General features: G+C 39.5%; 1 protein-coding gene across 8 annotated transcripts in view; it reads left to right on the top strand.

The window, feature by feature from the left end:
- Khc-73 (Kinesin heavy chain 73) overlaps window positions 1–21,553 on the top strand; it is an 886,736-nt gene that overhangs the window by 558,050 nt on the left and 307,133 nt on the right. For all 8 annotated transcript variants that reach the window (XM_070083276.1, XM_070083279.1, XM_070083274.1 and 5 more), the window contains one exon: window positions 5,034–5,239. In XM_070083276.1, the coding sequence (XP_069939377.1) occupies window positions 5,034–5,239 (206 nt within the window). The remainder of the gene's footprint in view (window positions 1–5,033; window positions 5,240–21,553) is intronic.

The raw sequence follows: 21,553 nt of genomic DNA, 5'->3' as shown, positions 1-21,553 counted from the left end.
CACAACCTCCACAACCACAGCCTCTATAACCACAACCACCTGTCAATATCCAGTACCCACCAGCAGACCGCACCTGAGATTGGCAGGAAGCTGGCAATTTTGTTCCGGATCCCCATCAGTTTGATGAAAGTCAAAGTGGAATATGGCCATCTTGTACACTTGGGAACAATGCCACTGAACTAGAATGTTTCGAGTTATTCTTTGACGAACCCCTGATGGAAATTATTGTCAGGGAAAGCAACAGATACTTCGAGTACACCATGGCAAACACAATACTTTCACCAAACTCATGCTACACCAGTGGAAGGAGACAACTGTGGCTGAGATGTATCTTTTTTTTTTTGCCACCACAATGCTTATGCCACATGTATATAAGCACAGTGTCAAATCATACTGGTCGACAGAACGCTTAATTGCAACCCCATGTTTCAGTGATATAATAGGAGTAAATCGATTTGTACTACTATTACGTATGCTTCACTTTTCAGACAAAACCAGGCCTGACAGAAATGACAGGTTATATAAGATTAGGTATGTGTTTGTGTATCTGAAACAGAAATTCAATATGTATTTTTATCCCTTCAGGAAGCTTGTTATTGATGAGTCTTTGATTCTGTTCAAAGGGAGACTCTCATTCAAGCAGTATATACTAAGCAAGAGGAAACACTCTGGTATAAAGTTGTTTGTGCTTTGTGATTGTTACAGTGGTTTTGTATTGGATATAATTGTGTACTCTGGAAGTAATACATTGCGAAATACCAGGAAGTTACTGGGTTTCTCCGGTGATGTAGTTAGAACAATGATGGAACCATATCTTGGTAAGGGACATATATTATATACTGATAACTGGTACACAAGCCCCTTACTCAGTGATTTCTTGCAAGTGAACATGACAGATGTGTGTGGCACAGTGCTTGCAAATCATAAACATATGCCCAGGTTCAACACTGGCACTCGTAGAGGTGAGGTGCAGGCATTTGCTGCCAATGATGTCATGACATTTCAGTGGCATGACAAATGAGATGTCACACAGTTGTCATCAGTCCACCCTAATGAAATGGCAGACACTGGCAGGCAGCATAGAGAAAGCAATGAACCCATTCTAAAACCTGCAGCTGTGATTGACTACACCCTCAATATGCATTCAGTGGACAAATGTGACATGAAGATTGGGTTTACTGATTGTGTTCGCAAGAGTTATAAGTGGTATATAAAACTCTTTTTCCATATTCTGGACATTTCCATGCTCAATGCTTATAATATATATAAGATGAGGACCGGAAACAAACCACCTTATGGTGAGTTTTGTTTGTCTGTCATCTAATAAATAATAATCAAGTACAAAAGAACAACACCTTCAATAGAAAACCGCCCACAAAATTATCTACAACTGCTTTCTCGTTTGAAGCATGGTGGTCACTTCCTAACAAAACTGCCCGCTACTGCTTTCAAGAAAAAGGCTCAGAAAAGGTGTTACGTCTGTGCACATACAAAAAAAATGCCCACAACAATGCAGAGACACTCGTTTTATGTGTAAGGAGTGTAAAACACCATTGTGCATGACATCACAGACTTCCACAGACTGCAGAACTTCTAAAAACATGTCCTGTGACTGTATATGTGTATATAAAATATAGAAAAATAGTAATGAACAACATTTTGTATTGTTCGTTTGTGTAAATAAGTTTTGTAAACAAAATAGTGACAACAGTGTTCGTGCAGTTATTGTGTAGTATAGAAAAAGAAATAACTTACAAAATAGTGCTCATATTGGTCTCAGAGGCCATAAAAGTTACTTGAAAAAAAAAAATAGAAAATAGTACCATAAAAAGAAAATAAACGAATACCGGGTGACTGGCAGTCGGCGATGTTACCGTATGTCAGTCATTTTCTGCCAACTTCATGCCTCCATATCTCGGTAAGTATTGATGGTAAATTTTTTTGTTTAGCCTGTAATATTTAGAAAAAAAAAAAATCTTATCATAAGATTTTTTTTTTTTTTTTCGAATTTTTACAGACCCTGAGAACAGGTTTGGGAGAGGGCCTGCCGACCCTGAAAGGGTTAATGGCACTAGGACCAGCTTAAGAGTCACTGGACCCCTGTCACACCAAAAACTGTCCAGAGAGCTCTTGCAGCTCTACATTTTACCACAATCAGTCCCACCCTCTACCACCATGACTACCACCCTTTACCACCATCACTATCACTGCCACCCTCTACCACCATCACTATCACCCTCTGCCACCATCACTACCACCCTCTACCACCATCACTACCACCCTCTGCCACCTTCACTATCACCCTCTACCACCATCACAACTGCTATCACCCTCTACCACCATCACTACCACCAGTACAACCACCACCACCACCCTCTACCACTGTCACTACCACCCTCTACCACCATCACAACCACTACCACCCTCTACCACCATCACTACCACAACCACCCTCTACCACCATCACTACCACAACCACCCTCTACCACCATCTCAACCACTACCACCCTCTACCACCATCACAACCACTACCACCCTCTACCACCATCACCACTACCACCCTCTACCATCATCACAACCACTACCACCACCACCCCCTACCACTATCACTACCACCCTCTACCACCACCATCTTCATATTTTTCTACAATTTTTTTCATTAATTCCATCATGTTTCTCACCTTCTTTACCAAGGACTGGCACTAACAGCTGTCTTTGGGCCCATGGTGGCTTATTTAGCAGCCACACAGAATAAACAAGTGCAAAAAACAATGAATTATGAAATGTTTCATATAACTCACAGGATAATGTTCACTCACTAAGAAACAAAGCTACACTGCCTCAGAATGCGTGTGTGGGAGGTTGTGTGCACGCGGGCATGCTCAGATATGTTCCGTACCACCGACGAGAACGGAGGAAAGAAATGAAAACTGAGCCCATATTTTTTACGAAAAAAATCGGTGATAACTGAAATTCATGAAAACAGAGCCCAAGGAAAAGCGAGGGTCCACTGTAAACATGTAAATAGCTCATTACCACTCTAACCTGTTTAGTATCAGAACTTTGTGGCCTAGTCCTTGGACCCATTATATACCTCTTTAATCTTTTGACTGCCCACAGGATGGGTATGGGGTGCATGATAAAGATGTTAAACTATCAACACTTTTAATTTGAGGGTCATGACAGTGATATATGTGTCTTATTCAACAATACTTAAGAATATTCTTTGCATATAAAGTGTATCCCCTAAGAACTACAGCTTGTGAAAGTAATTTTGAACAATGACCTAAAGTAGGAAATACCATAGCTTGAGATGTTTCAGCTTGCACAACTACCTTACATGCTGGGCAAGACTGAATTTAGAATTTTAGTTGTTATATTTGACAAAATGCATTTCTCTTTGGTATATTACTGTGTGGTACATGTTCATATTCTTTTGGAAAAATAAGTTGAGAAAAGTAGATTTCTTCTAATTCTGGCTTTTTTTTTTATGCCAGCTGAATATATAGGGTTTATAACTGAATTTGGTGATGGTTATGCATGAACATGATGTTACACATATTTCTGAAAGAGAAAATCCTTTAATTTCTACTAGGGTAAGCATATTCTGTAACCGTTTTTCTTGTGACCATGTTTTCTCTTTCCTTGTGTCTAGGTACTTTTTCCAGGTAGCATGTGGTAAATTCAGAAGAGGTACTGCATGCAAATTAACCCTTTCAGGGTCCAGAGGCCAAATTTCAAAGTGTTCGCCAGGGTCCAAGAATTTTCAAAAAATAATTTTGTTATTTTTTCTTATGAAATGGCAGAGAATCTTTTTCTGAAAGCAATAAAACAAAAAGTACGAAATTTGATGGGAAATTGACGAAATTATGCTCTCACGAATTTTGATGTGTCAGCGATATTTACGCAGCGGTGATTTTGCCGACTTTGACTCCCATTTTAAGGCAATTACAGTATTCCAGTAAACCAAATTCTTAGCTATTTTACTAGTATTACTTCTGTTCTATCGATTGAGCACAAGAAATCGCCAAGTCAACTGTTTCAACAACTAAATAAAGTGACTGGAAATTGGTAATTTGGCCAATTTAATGCAAAGTTCAAATATTCCAGTTTCAAAATAGGATTCAAAATAAACAATACAGGCATTCCTGGCACTAAACTAACATTTCCTCTGTTCATTAGGTATGTTTTCGGGCTTTACAAATGAATTCCATTTTGATTTTTTATTCACATAATGAATTTTTATTCAAACCAAAAAATAGAAGATTTACTGTTATGCAATACTGTAATAATTGTATAAATAATATCACCACGTTTGTGAATGTATATTAGACCCACCAGCTGTCACGTATTAGACTTGTGAGGTCATTTGTTTACTCTTGAACATCGGCAAAAATTTAACATTTCTGCTATTTTGAGCTCAGTTTCAAGCCATTTCCAGTACTAAAACCAATCAAAATAATCTCTATTTCTGTAGTATATCTTCCATTCTATCAAATGAGACCAAGAAATTGCAAATACAACTATAAAAAACATACGAGAAAACATTGTGAAGTTGCTGTTTTAATCGAAAATTACGGTCTCAGTTTTTTTCTCTCATTATGCACTGTGTGTTGCAGGATTTGTTTTATGTGGTGCACACATACCACATAGATGTATTCTCTCATATCTAGGCCCAGATTTACTGCTCACAGCTTATCAGAGTGAGCTGAGCTCATGGCGTAGATCTGCAGTTTGGACCCTGAACATAAAGCCGTAGATCTACGGCATGGACCCTGAAAGGGTTAAAGAATTTCAACTTTATTATTAGGATTAATATGGATGGTTTTTCATTTGTGTTCCTAGTTGATGATATGATTGAGTTTTCCAGTGCCCTACAGTAAGCTTTGGAGTCTCACTTATTTTGACATTGGCTATTTCCCACCATAGTAGCATGACCAAAGGAAGAAAAATGTTTACAGTCATTCACATATTTATTTATTTTGTATACTCTGTATAATATTTAAAACATGTACATTTGTATTTTTTTTCAGCTGATGAAAGAGTTTATCTCATTGTGAAAGGTGTGGTTCGTCTGTCCCATCCAGCTCCAATGGATCTAGTGTTAAGAAAGCGACTTGCAGTTAATATTTATAAGAAGCAGTCATTAACCAGCAAGTTTGTTAAGTCATTTATTGGTTCTGCTAATACTCTCTATGAAACAGGAATCATGTATGAAGTTGTGTCCAATATTCCTAAGGTGAGTTATTGTTTTAAATTTAGTTTTATTTGCCGCTCCAGTTAGACTGCTGCATAACTTAGTGGGGATTTTTTTTATCTAGTTAGTCATTTTCCATGAAGTGGGTTGACACAGTGATGGAAACCCCTTATGATTGTCCTTGGATAACCCACTGAATTGCAACATTCCAGCTTAACTTTCAGTGCACAGGTATTATACAACTTGACTCCAAAACTTAAGACTTACTAACTAGTTTACTTGATTGTTATGTTGTTGTCCCTTATTACTTTGATAGTAAGGTTCTCATTACATGTCCTAGTGTGGGGTAGCTTTTTACTTAAAGGCCTTAGTAGTCTAGGGTAATACTTACATTCATGATTGATCATCCTCAGTGTCTCTGAAATCCTTTCACCAGCCCTCTTTACAGGTTATTTAAACTACTACTATAAAAATATAACTGTATTCTAAATAGATATGTACAGAATATACAATTACAGCACTCACACATTCAAAACATAAACCTGCACACCCCTCAGCTGCTCTTCTAAGACAGCCCACATGGTGGATCTGGACAAATTGCCCTTCTTCCTTCTGGACTAATCTCTGGACTAACCAGTGTTTTGACACACTTTAGTAACCCTGGGTATGGTGGCCACAATTTAAGTTATAAAACTTACCCCTGGGGCACACATAATGCCAAAAAAAATAGAAAGAAGGACCCAGAGGTCCTACCAGCTTCAAATCAACAAAAAAAGAGAGAGAGAGAGAGGGAGGAGTCTAGCTTAGCTCCTCCCACACCCACCAAAAAAACAAAAGACTTTTGCCAAGCACAATTCTCTAGTTACCACAATTCTACCACACCTTAATTTAATTCTACAAAAAGAAATACAACTTTATAAACTACTTATTTAAATAACAAAAAAGGCACAATACCATGACTGGAACGATACACAAATAACCTGCACATAAAAGAGAGAAGCTTACGACGACGTTTCGGTCTGACTTGGACCATTTACAAAGTCACACTAACCAGAAGTGGAGCAGGACGGCTATATATAGGCAGGAAGAGGTGGTGGTAATAATAGTACAAGAATGGTATATAATACCGACAAGATGAAATTAAGACACATGTGCAACACCCGGGAGGTTGCACATGTGTCTTAATTTCATCTTATCGGTATTATATACCATTCTTGTACTACTACTACTACTACTACTACCACTACCACCTCTTCCTGCCTATATATAGCCGTCCTGCTCCACTTCTGGTTAGTGTGACTTTGTAAATGGTCCAAGTCGGACCGAAACGTCGCCGTAAGCTTCTCTCTTTTATGTGCGGGTTATTTGTGTACTTATTTAAATTGTGTGTGTTTGTGTTTACAGTGGACCCTCGCCTAACGCTATTAATCCGTTCCTGACAGCTCAATGTTAGGCGAAATTATCGTTAGGCGAATTAATTTTCCCCATAAGAAATAATGGAAATCAAATTAATCCGTGCAAGACACCCAAAATATGAAAAAAAAATTTTTTTACCACATGAAATATTAATTTTAATACACACAAACTGAAGAAGACATGCACAGTTATATGACACTTACCTTTATTGAAGATCTGGTGATGATTGATGGGATGGGAGGAGGGTAAAGTGTTGATGGTGTTAGTGTTTAGAAGGGGAATCCCCTTCCATTAGGACTTGAGGTGTCAAGTCTTTTTCCGGGGTTACTTCCCTTCTTCTTTTAATGCCACTGGGACCAGCTTGACAGTCACTGGACTTTTGTCGCACAACATATCTGTCCATAGAGGTCTGTACCTCTCGTTCCTTTATGACTTTCCTAAAGTGTTTCACAACATTGTCAGTGTAATAGTCACCAGCACGGCTTGCAATAGCTGTCTGAGGGTAATTTTCATCCATAAAGGTTTGCACTTCAAGCCACTTTGCACATATTTTCTTAATCTTTGAAGTAGGCAACTTCTTCAATTTCTCTCTCCCCTCCTCCGAAGCAGTTTCCTCAGGTGTGGCCTCTTGCTGTTCAAGATGATCTAGCAGCTCATCAATGGTTAGTTCTTCATTGTCCTCCTCCACCAACTCTTCCATATCCTCCCCACTAACCTCCAACCCCAAGGACTTCCCCAATGCCACAATTGATTCCTCAACTGGCATATGCTTCTCAGGGTTAGCCTCAAGTCCTTCGAAATCCCTTTGGTCTACACATTGTGGCCACAGTTTCTTCCAAGCAGAGTTCAAGGTCCTCTTAGTCACTCCCTCCCAAGCCTTACCTATAAGGTTTACACAATTGAGGATGTTAAAGTGATCTCTCCAAAACTCTCTTAGAGTCAATTGAGTTTCTGAGGTCACTATAAAGCACCTTTCAAACAGAGCTTTTGTGTACAGTTTTTTGAAGTTTGCAATGACCTGCTGGTCCATGGGCTGCAGGAGAGGAGTGGTATTAGGAGGCAAAAACTTGACCTTAATGAAGCTCATGTCCCCACAAAGTCGCTCTGCCAAGTCTGTAGGATGACCAGGGGCATTGTCTAACACCAGGAGGCACTTAAGGTTTAACTTCTTTTCAGTTAGGTAATTTTTCACAGTGGGGGCAAATGCATGGTGTAACCAGTCATAAAAAAAGTCCCTAGTGACCCATGCCTTACTGTTTGCCCTCCACAGCACACACAAATTAGCCTTGAGGATATTCTTTTGCCTGAACGCTCTGGGAGTTTCAGAGTGACACACCAATAAAGGCTTCACTTTGCAATCACCACTAGCATTGGCACACATTAACAGAGTAAGCCTGTCTTTCATAGGCTTATGTCCTGGGAGTGCCTTTTCCTCCTGAGTAATGTAGGTCCTGCTTGGCATTTTCTTCCAAAACAGGCCTGTTTTGTCACAATTAAACACTTGTTCAGGTTTGAGTCCTTCACTGTCTATGTACTCCTTGAATTCATGCACATATTTTTCAACTTCTTTGTGGTTCGAACTGGCAGCCTCACCATGCCTTATCACACTATGTATGCCACTATGCTTCTTAAATCTCTCAAACCAACCTTTGCTGGCCTTAAATTCACTCACATCATCACTAGTTGCAGGCATTTTTCTAATTAAATCCTCATGCAACTTCTTAGCCTTTTCATATATGATTGCTTGATGATGCTATCTCCTGCTATCTGTTTTTCGTTTATCCACACCAATAACAGTCTCTCAACATCTTCTATCACTTTGCGATCTCTGTTTTGAAAACAAAGTTGCACCTTTGGCAAGAACAACTTCCCTGATTGCCGTTTTCTTGGCCACAATAGTAGCGATGGTTGATTGGGGTTTACTATACAACCTGGCCAGCTCGGAGACACGCACTCCACTTTCATACTTAGCAATGATCTCTTTATTCATATCCATAGTAATTCTCACCCTTATTCCTGTAGGGTTGGCACTAGAAGCTTTCTTGGGGCCCATGGTCACTTATTTTGCAGGTGAAATCACTAAAAACGCTGTGATAATACGAAATATTCCGATTGTATGCTTGGATGTGACTGCAGAGGCTGGCTTGTAAACACTGCCACCTGCGGAACAAGTGAGGCTGGCTCATGCCGCACATGGACGCATCTTGGACGAATCGCGTTGAGCGAGTTTTTTAGCGCTAGGCGAGGCAAAATTTTTGTGTTAAAATGTATCGCTAGGCGGATTTAATGTTATGTGATGTCATCGTTAGGTGAGGGTCCACTGTATTGCATAACAATAAATCTTTTATTTTTTGGTGTGAATAAAAATTCATTTTGTGAATAAAAAATCAAATTGGAATTCATTTGTTAAGTCTGAAAATGTAACTAATGAACAGAAGAAATGTTAATTTAGTGCCAGGAATGCCTGCCTTGTTCATTTTAGACCCTATTTTGAAATTTGAATATTTTAAACTTTGTTTTAAATTGGCCAAATTACAAATTTCTGATCACTTTATTGGGTAGTTGAAACAGTTGACTGGGCAACTTCTTGTGCTCAATTGATAAAATAGAGGTAATACTAGCGAAATAGCTAAGAATTTAGTCGACTGGAATAATGTAATTGACCTAAAATGGGAGTCAAAATTGGCAAAATCGCCAATGCATAAATATCGCTGATGCGGCAAAATTTGCAAGAGCATAATTTCATCAGTTTTCCATCAGATTTCATACTGTTTGTTTTATTACCTTCAGAAAAATATTCTCTACCATTTCATAAGAAAAAATAAGATTTCTTTTTTGAAAATTCTTAGAACTTTGTTGTCATTCTTGACCCTCAGAGGGTTAAGACCCTTAGAGGGTTATTTTTATTAAGAGGCACTTTTACTGAGAAACATAAAATACCTTTGTCTAAAATATACTTTTATTTAATAATATTTAACATTGTTTTGAAAGATCCCTTTATATTTGCACTGTATGGTGTGTCTTGTTCTCCTTTTAAAAACATTGGTTTTCAGCTATTTACAACCTGTTCCATACATTTGCAATGACATACACATTCATTCCTTATTTCTTATCCAGATCCATAATGCTATGATTTAAAGAATAAAAAACATTTACTGTGATTTGTTTGATGAGCAAAAGCAACATATTACAATTTACCCAGGACATTTTATGTGAATATTTTAGCATATTTTTACCTTCCTACACAACTAGGAATACAAATTATGATTCATAGAACATTCAGTAATATTCAAGAATGCAATGCTACTGCTAATTATAAACTTCCAGAGTAAAGTGTAAAGATTTCACTAGGGTTTGTTGGAGCTAGAAATGGAGTATTTGGGTTGTTACCAGTGAGGTAGTCTTCTGGCTGAGTGTTTGAGTTTGGGATTTTGTTTGCTAGCTTTGTTCCTACTGTTGAGAAAAAGACATTAGGTTTATTGGCAGTATTTGTTGGCTGGAGGAGAGGTTTTTCTGGTTGCGTTAAATTAATCACTCTGTTTCAAGAGAGCTTTTTAGAACCTAGAATTTCAGATGAGGTTAAGAGAGTGGTGAAGCAATGTAAAAAGAGAGCAAATGAGAGAGTGGGTGAGATGTTATCAACAAATTTTGTTGAAAATAAGAAAAAGTTTTGGAGTGAGATTAACAAGTTAAGAAAGCCTTGAGAACAAATGGATTTGTCAGTTAAAAATAGGAGAGGAGAGTTATTAAATGGAGAGTTAGAGGTATTGGGAAGATGGAGGGAATATTTTGAGGAATTGTTAAATGTTGATGAAGATAGGGAAGCTGTGATTTCGTGTATAGGACAAGGAGGAATAACATCTTGTAGGAGTGAGGAAGAGCCAGTTGTGAGTGTGGGGGAAGTTCGTGAGGCAGTAGGTAAAATGAAAGGGGGTAAGGCAGCCAGGATTGATGGGATAAAGGTAGAAATGTTAAAAGCAGGTGGGGATATAGTTTTGGAGTGGTTGGTGCAATTATTTAATAAATGTATGGAAGAGGGTAAGGTACCTAGGGATTGGCAGAGAGCATGCATAGTTCCTTTGTATAAAGGCAAAGGGGATAAAAGAGAGTGCAAAAATTATAGGGGGATAAGTCTGCTGAGTATACCTGGTAAAGTGTATGGTAGAGTTATTATTGAAAGAATTAAGAGTAAGACGGAGAATAGGATAGCAGATGAACAAGGAGACTTTAGGAAAGGTAGGGGGTGTGTGGACCAGGTGTTTACAGTGAAACATATAAGTGAACAGTATTTAGATAAGGCTAAAGAGGTCTTTGTGGCATTTATGGATTTGGAAAAGGCGTATGACAGGGTGGATAGGGGGGCAATGTGGCAGATGTTGCAAGTGTATGGTGTAGGAGGTAGGTTACTGAAAGCAGTGAAGAGTTTTTACGAGGATAGTGAGGCTCAAGTTAGAGTATGTAGGAAAGAGGGAAATTATTTCCCAGTAAAAGTAGGCCTTAGACAAGGATGTGTGATGTCACCGTGGTTGTTTAATATATTTATAGATGGGGTTGTAAGAGAAGTAAATGCGAGGGTCTTGACAAGAGGCGTGGAGTTAAAAGATAAAGAATCACACACAAAGTGGGAGTTGTCACAGCTGCTCTTTGCTGATGACACTGTGCTCTTGGGAGGTTCTGAAGAGAAGCTGCAGAGATTGGTAGATGAATTTGGTAGGGTGTGCAAAAGAAGAAAATTAAAGGTGAATACAGGAAAGAGTAAGGTTATGAGGATAACAAAAATATTAGGTGATGAAAGATTGAATATCAGATTGGAGGGAGAGTGTATGGAGGAGGTGAATGTATTCAGATATTTGGGAGTGGACGTGTCAGCGGATGGGTCTATGAAAGATGAGGTGAATCATAGAATTGATGAGGGGAAAAGAGTGAGTGGTGCACTTAGGAGTCTGTGGAGACAAAGAACTGTCCTTGGAGGCAAAGAGGGGAATGTATGAGAGTATAGTTTTACCAACGCTCTTATATGGGTGTGAAGCATGGGTGATGAATGTTGCAGCGAGGAGAAGGCTGGAGGCAGTGGAGATGTCATGTCTGAGGGCAATGTGTGGTGTGAATATTATGCAGAGAATTCGTAGTTTGGAAGTTAGGAGGAGGTGCAGGATTACCAAAACTGTTGTCCAGAGGGCTGAGGAAGGGTTGTTGAGGTGGTTCGGACATGTAGAGAGAATGGAGCAAAACAGAATGACTTCAAGAGTGTATCAGTCTGTAGTGGAAAGAAGGCGGGGTAGGGGTCGGCCTAGGAAAGGTTGGAGAGAGGGGGTAAAGGAGGTTTTGTGTGCGAGGGGCTTGGACTTCCAGCAGGTATGCGTGAGCGTGTTTGATAGGAGTGAATGGAGACAAATGGTTTTTAATACTTGACGTGCTGTTGGAGTGTGAGCAAAGTAACATTTATGAAGGGGTTCAGGGAAACCGGCAGGCCGGACTTGAGTCCTGGAGATGGGAAGTACAGTGCCTGCACTCTGAAGGAGGGGTGTTAATGTTGCAGTTTAAAAACTGTAGTGTAAAGCACCCTTCTGGCAAGACAGTGATGGAGTGAATGATGGTGAAAGTTTTTCTTTTTCGGGCCACCCTGCCTTGGTGGGAATCGGCCAGTGTGATGATAAAAAAAAAAAAAAAAAAAAAATCAGATGGGGTTTTCCAGGTCTCTTTCATATCACCTTTTATGTTATGAAATCTGTTTTCATAATACAGTTTTTTTAGACCTCCTTATTAGATTAGTCAGTACTGATGAGTAATGTTTTGTGAGATCCTTTGTTATTTGACCCATTCGATACTGTTTTACATATAGATGTTTTTTATCAATGGATTTGAGGATGGTGTTTGTAAGCCAGGGGCTGTTTATTCTCTTTGCTGTGATCTGCTTTGTTTTTATTGGGCAATGCCTATTATAGAGTTTTTTTTTTTTTTTTTGTAAAAAATATTAACACATTCATCAATATCGAGGTTGACTGCTAGCTCATTCTGACAGTTGATGTTACTTAATGCTGAAATGAAGTTATTAACTGATTACTTGTCATGTAATTAGAATGTAATCTACTTGTGTCCTGGGGCACTTTATATAAGTTGGTTATGAGAAAGGTAGGATGGTGGTCAGTGGTGTTATCTGTGATTATGCCTACTTTTAATGGGGATATAGAATTTGTCCAGATATGGTCAGGTAATGAGGCACTTGTTTCGGAAATTCTTGTAGGTTTTGTTATACATTGGACCCTTGGTTATCCACCGTAATCCATTCCAGAAGGTCGGCCTAAATCTGTAAAGGCCGAAAACTTAAATAATATTTCCCATAAGAATTAATGTAAATACTATTAAGCCATAGACACCTAAAAATATTAACAAAAAATGCATTTTTTAAAGATTAACTATAGTATTACATACACAAAACAATGAGAACTAAATAAAATGACTAATGAAATGGATAAATGAACATATAACATCACTTTTACCTGTATTGAAGGCTCTTGTTGGCACTAATATCAACTCTACGGCTTATTTATCTATCACAGCTCATCTAATATGACATAAACAATATTAATAACATAGAAATATTATATATATTCTAGAATGAATGAAATATGTCATAACATATGTGGCTAGTGGTGGTGTGGTTGTTGTTGTTGGGTTTATAAGGGCCACTGACAGCATAAGCTGTAAGTAAGTAAGTTTATTCAGGTATACACAAATACAGTTTCATAGATTATCATACATAGCAGCATATGTGTAAAGTACCTAGGATAACCCAAAAAAGTCAGACAGAGTGACTTATTTCCATTGGGGTCCTTTTACCTTATTATTATAATATAAAGGGAAGTGGAATAAGAATCTTTCCTCCGTAAGCCATGCGTGTTGTAAAAGTCAACTAAAATGCCGGGAACAATGGGCTAGAAACCCCTTTTCCTGTAAAGATTACTAAAAAGAATAAGAAGAAAATTGTCAAAGTGGGAAGTCTGAATGTGCGTGGATGCTGTGCAAATGATTAGAAAGAGATGATTGGGGATGTTATGAATGAGAAATAACTGGATGTCCTGGCTTTAAGTGAAACAAAGCTGAAGGGGGTGGGAGAGTTTCAATGGAGAGGAATAAATGGGATTAGGTCAGGGGTTTCAAATAGAGTTAGAGCTAAAGAAGGAGTAGCAATAATGTTGAAGGATAAGTTATGGCAGGAAAAGAGGGAATACAAATGTATAAATTCAAGGATTATGTGGAGTAAAATAAAGATTGGATGTGAAAAGTGGGTTATAGTAAGTGTGTATGCACCTGGAGAAGAGAAAAGTGTAGAGGAGAGAGAGAGATTCTGGGAAATGTTGAGTGAATGTGTGGGGAGTTTTGAATCAAGTGTGAGAGTAATGGTGGTTGGGGATTTCAATGCTAAAGTGGGTAAAAATGTTATGTAGGGAGTAGTAGGTAAATTTGGGGTGCCAGGGGTAAATGTAAATGGGGAGCCTTTAATTGAGCTATGTGTAGAAAGAAATTTGGTAATAAGTAATACATATTTTATGAAAAAGAGGATAAACAAATATACAAGGTATGATGTAGCACGTAATGAAAGTAGTTTGTTAGATTATGTATTGGTGGATAAAAGGTTGATGGGTAGGCTCCAGGATGTACATGTTTATAGAGGGGCAACTGATATATCGGATCATTATTTAGTTGTAGCTACAGTTAGAGTAAGAGGTAGATGGGAAAAGTGGAAGGCCGCAACAACAAGAGGGAGGTGAAAGTGTATAAACTAAGGGAGGAGGAAGTTCGGGAGAGATATAAGCGACTATTGGCAGAAAGGTGGGCTAGTGCAAAGATGAGTAATGGGGGGGTTGAAGAGGGTTGGAATAGTTTTAAAAATGCAGTATTAGAATGTGGGGCAGAAGTTTGTGGTTATAGGAGGGTGGGGGCAGGAGGAAAGAGGAGTGATTGGTGGAATGATGAAGTAAAGGGTGTGATAAAAGAGAAAAAGGTAGCTTATGAGAGGTTTTTACAAAGCAGAAGTGTTATAAGAAGAGCAGAGTATATGGAGAGTAAAAGAAAGGTGAAGAGAGTGGTGAGAGAGTGCTAAAGGAGAGCAGATGATAGAGTGGGAGAGGCACTGTCAAGAAATTTTAATGAAAATAAGAAAAAATTTTGGAGTGAGTTAAACAAGTTAAGAAAGCCTAGGGAAAGTATGGATTTGTCAGTTAAAAACAGAGTAGGGGAGTTAGTAGATGGGGAGAGGGAGGTATTAGGTAGATGGCGAGAATATTTTGAGGAACTTTTAAATGTTGAGGAAGAAAGGGAGGCGGTAATTTCATGCACTGGCCAGGGAGGTATACCATCTTTTAGGAGTGAAGAAGAGCAGAATGTAAGTGTGGTGGAGGTACGTGAGGCATTACGTAGAATGAAAGGGGGTAAAGCAGCTGGAACTGATGGGATCATGACAGAAATGTTAAAAGCAGGGGGGGATATAGTGTTGGAGTGGTTGGTACTTTTGTTTAATAAATGTATGAAAGAGGGGAAGGTACCTAGGGATTGGCAGAGAGCATGTATAGTCCCTTTATATAAAGGGAAAGGGGACAAAAGAGATTGTAAAAATTATAGAGGAATAAGTTTACTGAGTATACCAGGAAAAGTATACGGTAGGGTTATAATTGAAAGAATTAGAGGTAAGACAGAATGTAGGATTGCGGATGAGCAGGGAGGCTTCAGAGTGGGTAGGGGATGTGTAGATCAAGTGTTTACATTTAAGCATATATGTGAACAGTATTTAGATAAAGGTAGGGAAGTTTTTATTGCATTTATGGATTTAGAAAAGGCATATGATAGAGTGGATAGAGGAGCAATGTGGCAGATGTTGCAAGTACAGTGGACCCCCACATAACGATCACCTCCGAATGCAACCAATTATGTAAGTGTATTTATGTAAGTGCGTTTGTGCGTGTATGTTTGGGGGTCTGAAATGGACTAATCTACTTGACAATATTCCTTATGGGAACAAATTCGGTCAGTACTGGCACCTGAACATACTTCTGGAGTGAAAAAAATATCGTTAACCGGGGGTCCACTGTATATGGAATAGGTGATAAGTTACTAAATGCTGTAAAGAGCTTTTATGAGGATAGTGAGGCTCAGGTTAGGGTGTGTAGAAGAGAGGGAGATTACTTCCTGGTAAAAGTAGGTCTTAGACAGGGATGTGTAATGTCACCATGGTTGTTTAATATATTTATAGATGGGGTTGTAAAAGAAGTAAATGCTAGGGTGTTTGGGAGAGGGGTGGGATTAAATTATGGGGAATCAAATTCAAAATGGGAATTGACACAGTTACTTTTTGCTGATGATACTGTGCTTATGGGAGATTCTAAAGAAAAATTGCAAAGGTTAGTGGATGAGTTTGAGAATGTGTGTAAAGGTAGAAAGTTGAAAGTGAACATAGAAAAGAGTAAGGTGATGAGGGTATCAAATGATTTAGATAAAGAAAAATTGGATATCAAATTGGGGAGGAGGAGTATGGAAGAAGTGAATGTTTTCAGATACTTGGGAGTTGACGTGTCGGCGGATGGATTTATGAAGGATGAGGTTAATCATAGAATTGATGAGGGAAAAAAGGTGAGTGGTGCGTTGAGGTATATGTGGAGTCAAAAAACGTTATCTGTGGAGGCTAAGAAGGGAATGTATGAAAGTATAGTAGTACCAACACTCTTATATGGATGTGAAGCTTGGGTGGTAAATGCAGCAGCGAGGAGGCGGCTGGAGGCAGTGGAGATGTCCTGTCTAAGGGCAATATGTGGTGTAAATATTATGCAGAAAATTCGGAGTGTGGAAATTAGGAGAAGGTGTGGAGTTAATAAAAGTATTAGTCAGAGGGCTGAAGAGGGGTTGTTGAGGTGGTTCGGTCATTTAGAGAGAATGGATCAAAGTAGAATGACATGGAAAGCATATAAATCTATAGGGGAAGGAAGGAGGGGTAGGGGTCGTCCTCGAAAGGGTTGGAAAGAGGGGGTAAAGGAGGTTTTGTGGGCGAGGGGCTTGGACTTCCAGCAAGCATGCATGAGCGTGTTAGATAGGAGTGAATGGAGACGAATGATACTTGGGACCTGACGATCTGTTGGAGTGTGAGCAGGGTAATATTTAGTGAAGGGATTCAGGGAAACCGGTTATTTTCATATAGTCGGACTTGAGTCCTGGAAATGGGAAGTACAATGCCTGCACTTTAAAGGAGGGGTTTGGGATATTGGCAGTTTGGAGGGATATGTTGTGTATCTTTATGCGTATATGCTTCTAAACTGTTGTATTCTGAGCACCTCTGCAAAAGCATTGATAATGTGTGAGTGTGGTGAAAGTGTTGAATGATGATGAAAGTATTTTCTTTTTTGGGGATTTTCTTTCTTTTTTTGGGTCACCCTGCCTCGGTGGGAGACGACCGACTTGTTGAAAAAAAAAAAAAAAATAAAGGTGATAATATCTTATTATTCTATAATGGAGATAACACCTTATTATCATACTATTAAGACTATCTACTACATGAGGGTCATTAAGACTACAATACGAGGGTCTTTACTAGGAATAAGGTAAAATTACACGTGCATTAGCTTAAAAAATAAAAAATCATTCCCCTCCCTTTCTGAAGCTACGTTCATCAGACTCCTTTTGGCTCCCTTCTTGTACTGGTTCATGCTATGACTGGCTTTGACATGTGCGGGCAGTCTGTTCCATTCCTTTATTGCTGTACAATAAAAGGTGTTTGAAGCCTTGCCACTTACTGTGGGTACTACAAAGTTGTGCTCTCTCCCCCTAGTATTATGATTGCTTTGGTTCCCAACCTTGACAAAATTGGCAGCAAGATATTCTGGACACTGTTTGTGAGCAATTTTATAAACATGATTTAGCTTCAGTTGTTTTACTTTGTCTTCAACATTCAGCATATCCAACTGCTGTAATTCATCCTGGCCTACATGTTCTCTTGGTCCCAGCCCCAGGATGAATCTTACGATTTTGTTCTGGGTGATTTGCAGTCTATCTTTCAGTTTTTTTGTTAAGGCAGAGTACCATGAAGAGCAAGCGTAATCCATATGGCATATAGTCCTGTGAGCCTCAGTAGGTAGATACTGTGCTTGTCTATAGAGGAATTTCAGTCTGGCATTCACTTTCTTTACTACACTGTTCCCTATCAATTCTCCTGACATGCATGGGTCAAAGGAGATTCCCAGATATTTTACTGAGGAAACTGAAGTGATGGGCTCCCCATTACACTGGACTTTAAAATTATTTACCTTTCTAAGTTATGTTTTGTGCCAAAGAGAATGGCTTCAGTTTTCCTGAGGTGTAATGATAGTTTGTTGTCTACTAACCATTTGCTGCAGGACTCCAGTTCCAGTGTTAAAACATTAGCTATATCTTGTGGGTCTTTACCTGACACTAACAGAGCACTGTCATCTACATACAGTAGGAGTTTGCACTTGACACTGATAGGCATGTCGTTAACATAGCATAGGAATAATAAGGGACCGAGAATACTACCTTGGGGAACTCCACATGGTATCGGCAGGGGTTCTGATTCCGCTTTGTTGATTTTGACAGTTTGTCTCCTGTTGCTAAGGTAGGACTTAAACCAGTCTACAGAACCTATACCGATAGCTTGAAGTTTCTTACATAATATATTGTGGTTGACAGTATCGAAGGCCTTTTGCAGGTCTAAGGTTACCATACCTATGAGGTTCCTCACTGACATTTCAGTTCTCATGTAATCCATCAGATTAATTAGGGAGGTGTCGGTTGAGTAAGATCTTCTGAAGCCTGATTGATTGCTATGGAGAATGTTGTTGTCATTAAGGTACTTAACTACTTGACAGTACGCTACCCTCTCTAGAATTTTGGATGTTATACTGAGTATACTAACAGGCCTATAGTTGCTTACATTATACCTACTATTTTTCTTGAAGAGAGGAGTAACTCTGGCCTCCTTGAACCCCTCCCATACAGTATTAGTGGTGATGGACAAATTGGTTATGTGAGCAATAGGGATTGACAATTCAGAAGCACTATCTTTTAGGAACTTAGACAGGATGTTATCAGAGCCGGTGCTCTTAGTTGGGTTTAACCTGCTTAGTTCTTTTTGAACAAAGTCATGAGATACACTTACTAGTTGACAACTGTTTGGAGTTACCTCTTTATTGGTATAGTATGTTTGAAACTTATCTGAGTCTGTGTTAAAGGTATTTGATGCAGCTGGTAGTTTACTTACTAGTGTTGATGCGACAGATGTGTAGTAGAAATTAAAACAATTTGCAACCTTACATGTTTTGTGGCATACCTCATTATCAATAGTGAGTACTATGCTAGACCTATCTACTGGTTTATGGCTATACCTCAGTTGTTTTAGTTGTTGCCAGAGCTTTCTGGGGTTATGCTTATACAGCGGACCCCCAACTTACGATATTAATTCGTTCCAGAAGGCTGTTCGGGTGCCGTTACCGAACGAATTTGCTCCCATAAGGAATATTGTAAATTAGATTAGTCCGTTTCAAACCCCCAAAAATACACTTACAAAAGCACTTACAAAAATACACTTACATAATTGTTCGAGTTGGGAGCTGATCGTAAGTCGGGGGTCCACTGTACTCTTCAATTTTTGAGCAATAGTGCTTTGCCTTTGCTCCTTTTGTAAGTCTCTGTACTCTGTTCCTCACCCTTTGGAATTCATTTAGTGCTGCAATAACCTGTCTATTTGTTTTAAATCTTTTTAGCAACTGATCTCTGAATTTCACATTATCTAATATCTCAGTAGTCATCCAGGGTTCAGTTCTCCATTTAATCGTAACCTCTTTAACTGGTGCAATATTATCAAGGATGGTAGTGAACATTGTTTTGAATTTTTCCCAGGCATCATTTACGTCCGTGCAACTTATTATCACTGTCCACTCACAATTGTGTAACCTATTTACCAGTGTTTCTTTACTGTAGTTTCTAGTTGACCTCATTTTTATTGGCCTGTGTAGGCCTGTCCTATCCCTAGTGATTTTCCTGGTGCAGTAAATGATGAGATGATCACTAAGGCCTGTGGTAATGACGCCTGACTGACTAATGTTCTCAGAGCGGTTACAAAGTATGTGGTAAGTTAGGGTGGCTGAGAACTGTGTGATCCGGGTTGGTGTTAATACACCAACAAAATTAGTTGGGTGTAACTATTTAAACCTAGAATTTGCTTATACCTTTTGCATAGCCCATTATTTTGCTGCTGAAAACAGATATTGAAGTCTCCCAGTATTACTGTTTCGCAATTGTTTTCAAGTCTGGAGTTACCTGGAGTTTACCTGGAGAGAGTTTCGGGGGTCAACGCCCCCGCGGCCCGGTCTGTGACCAGGCCTCCTGGTGGATCAGCGCCTGATCAACCAGGCTGTTGCTGCTGGCTGCACGCAAACCAACGTACGAGCCACAGCCCGGCTGATCAGGAACTGTCTTTAGGTGCTTGTCCAGTGCCAGCTTGAAGACTGCCAGGGGTCTGTTGGTAATCCCCCTTATGTGTGCTGGGAGGCAGTTGAACAGTCTCGGGCCCCTGACACTTATTGTATGGTCTCTTAACGTGCTAGTGACACCCCTGCTTTTCATTGGGGGGATGGTGCATCGTCTGCCAAGTCTTTTGCTTTCGTAGTGAGTGATTTTCGTGTGCAAGTTTGGTACTAGTCCCTCTAGGATTTTCCAGGTGTATATAATCATGTATCTCTCCCTCCTGCGTTCCAGGGAATACAGGTTTAGAAACCTCAAGCGCTCCCAGTAATTGAGGTGTTTTATCTCCGTTATGCGCGCCGTGAAAGTTCTCTGTACATTTTCTAGGTCGGCAATTTCACCTGCCTTGAAAGGTGCTGTTAGAGTGCAGCAATATTCCAGCCTAGATAGAACAAGTGACCTGAAGAGTGTCATCATGGGCTTGGCCTCCCTAGTTTTGAAGGTTCTCATTATCCATCCTGTCATTTTTCTAGCAGATGCGATTGATACAATGTTATGGTCCTTGAAGGTGAGATCCTCCGACATAATCACTCCTAGGTCTTTGACGTTGGTGTTTCGCTCTATTTTGTGGCCAGAATTTGTTTTGTACTCTGATGAAGATTTAATTTCCTCATGTTTACCATATCTGAGTAATTGAAATTTCTCATCGTTGAACTTCATATTGTTTTCTGCAGCCCACTGAAAGATTTGGTTGATGTCCGCCTGGAGCCTTGCAGTGTCTGCAATGGAAGACACTGTCATGCAGATTCGGGTGTCATCTGCAAAGGAAGACACGGTGCTGTGGCTGACATCCTTGTCTATGTCGGATATGAGGATGAGGAACAAGATGGGAGCTAGTACTGTGCCTTGTGGGACAGAGCTTTTCACCGTAGCTGCCTCGGACTTTACTCTGTTGACGACTACTCTCTGTGTTCTGTTAGTGAGGAAATTATAGATCCATCGACCGACTTTTCCTGTTATTCCTTTAGCGCGCATTTTGTGCGCTATTACGCCATGGTCACACTTGTCGAAGGCTTTTGCAAAGTCTGTATATATTACATCTGCATTCTTTTTGTCTTCTAGTGCATTTAGGACCTTGTCGTAGTGATCCAGTAGTTGAGACAGACAGGAGCGACCTGTTCTAAACCCATGTTGCCCTGGGTTGTGTAACTGATGGGTTTCTAGATGGGTGGTGATCTTGCTTCTTAGGACCCTTTCAAAGATTTTTATGATATGGGATGTTAGTGCTATTGGTCTGTAGTTCTTTGCTGTTGCTTTACTGCCCCCTTTGTGGAGTGGGGCTATGTCTGTTGTTTTTAGTAACTGAGGGACGACCCCCGTGTCCATGCTCCCTCTCCATAGGATGGAAAAGGCTCGTGATAGGGGCTTCTTGCAGTTCTTGATGAACACAGAGTTCCATGAGTCTGGCCCTGGGGC

Source organism: Cherax quadricarinatus, chromosome 9 (assembly GCF_038502225.1).
Source record: "Cherax quadricarinatus isolate ZL_2023a chromosome 9, ASM3850222v1, whole genome shotgun sequence".
NCBI classification, from domain to species: Eukaryota; Metazoa; Arthropoda; class Malacostraca; order Decapoda; family Parastacidae; genus Cherax; species Cherax quadricarinatus.
The sequence above is the reverse complement of the archived record's forward strand: the minus strand, read 5'-3'. Positions and strand labels throughout refer to the sequence as shown.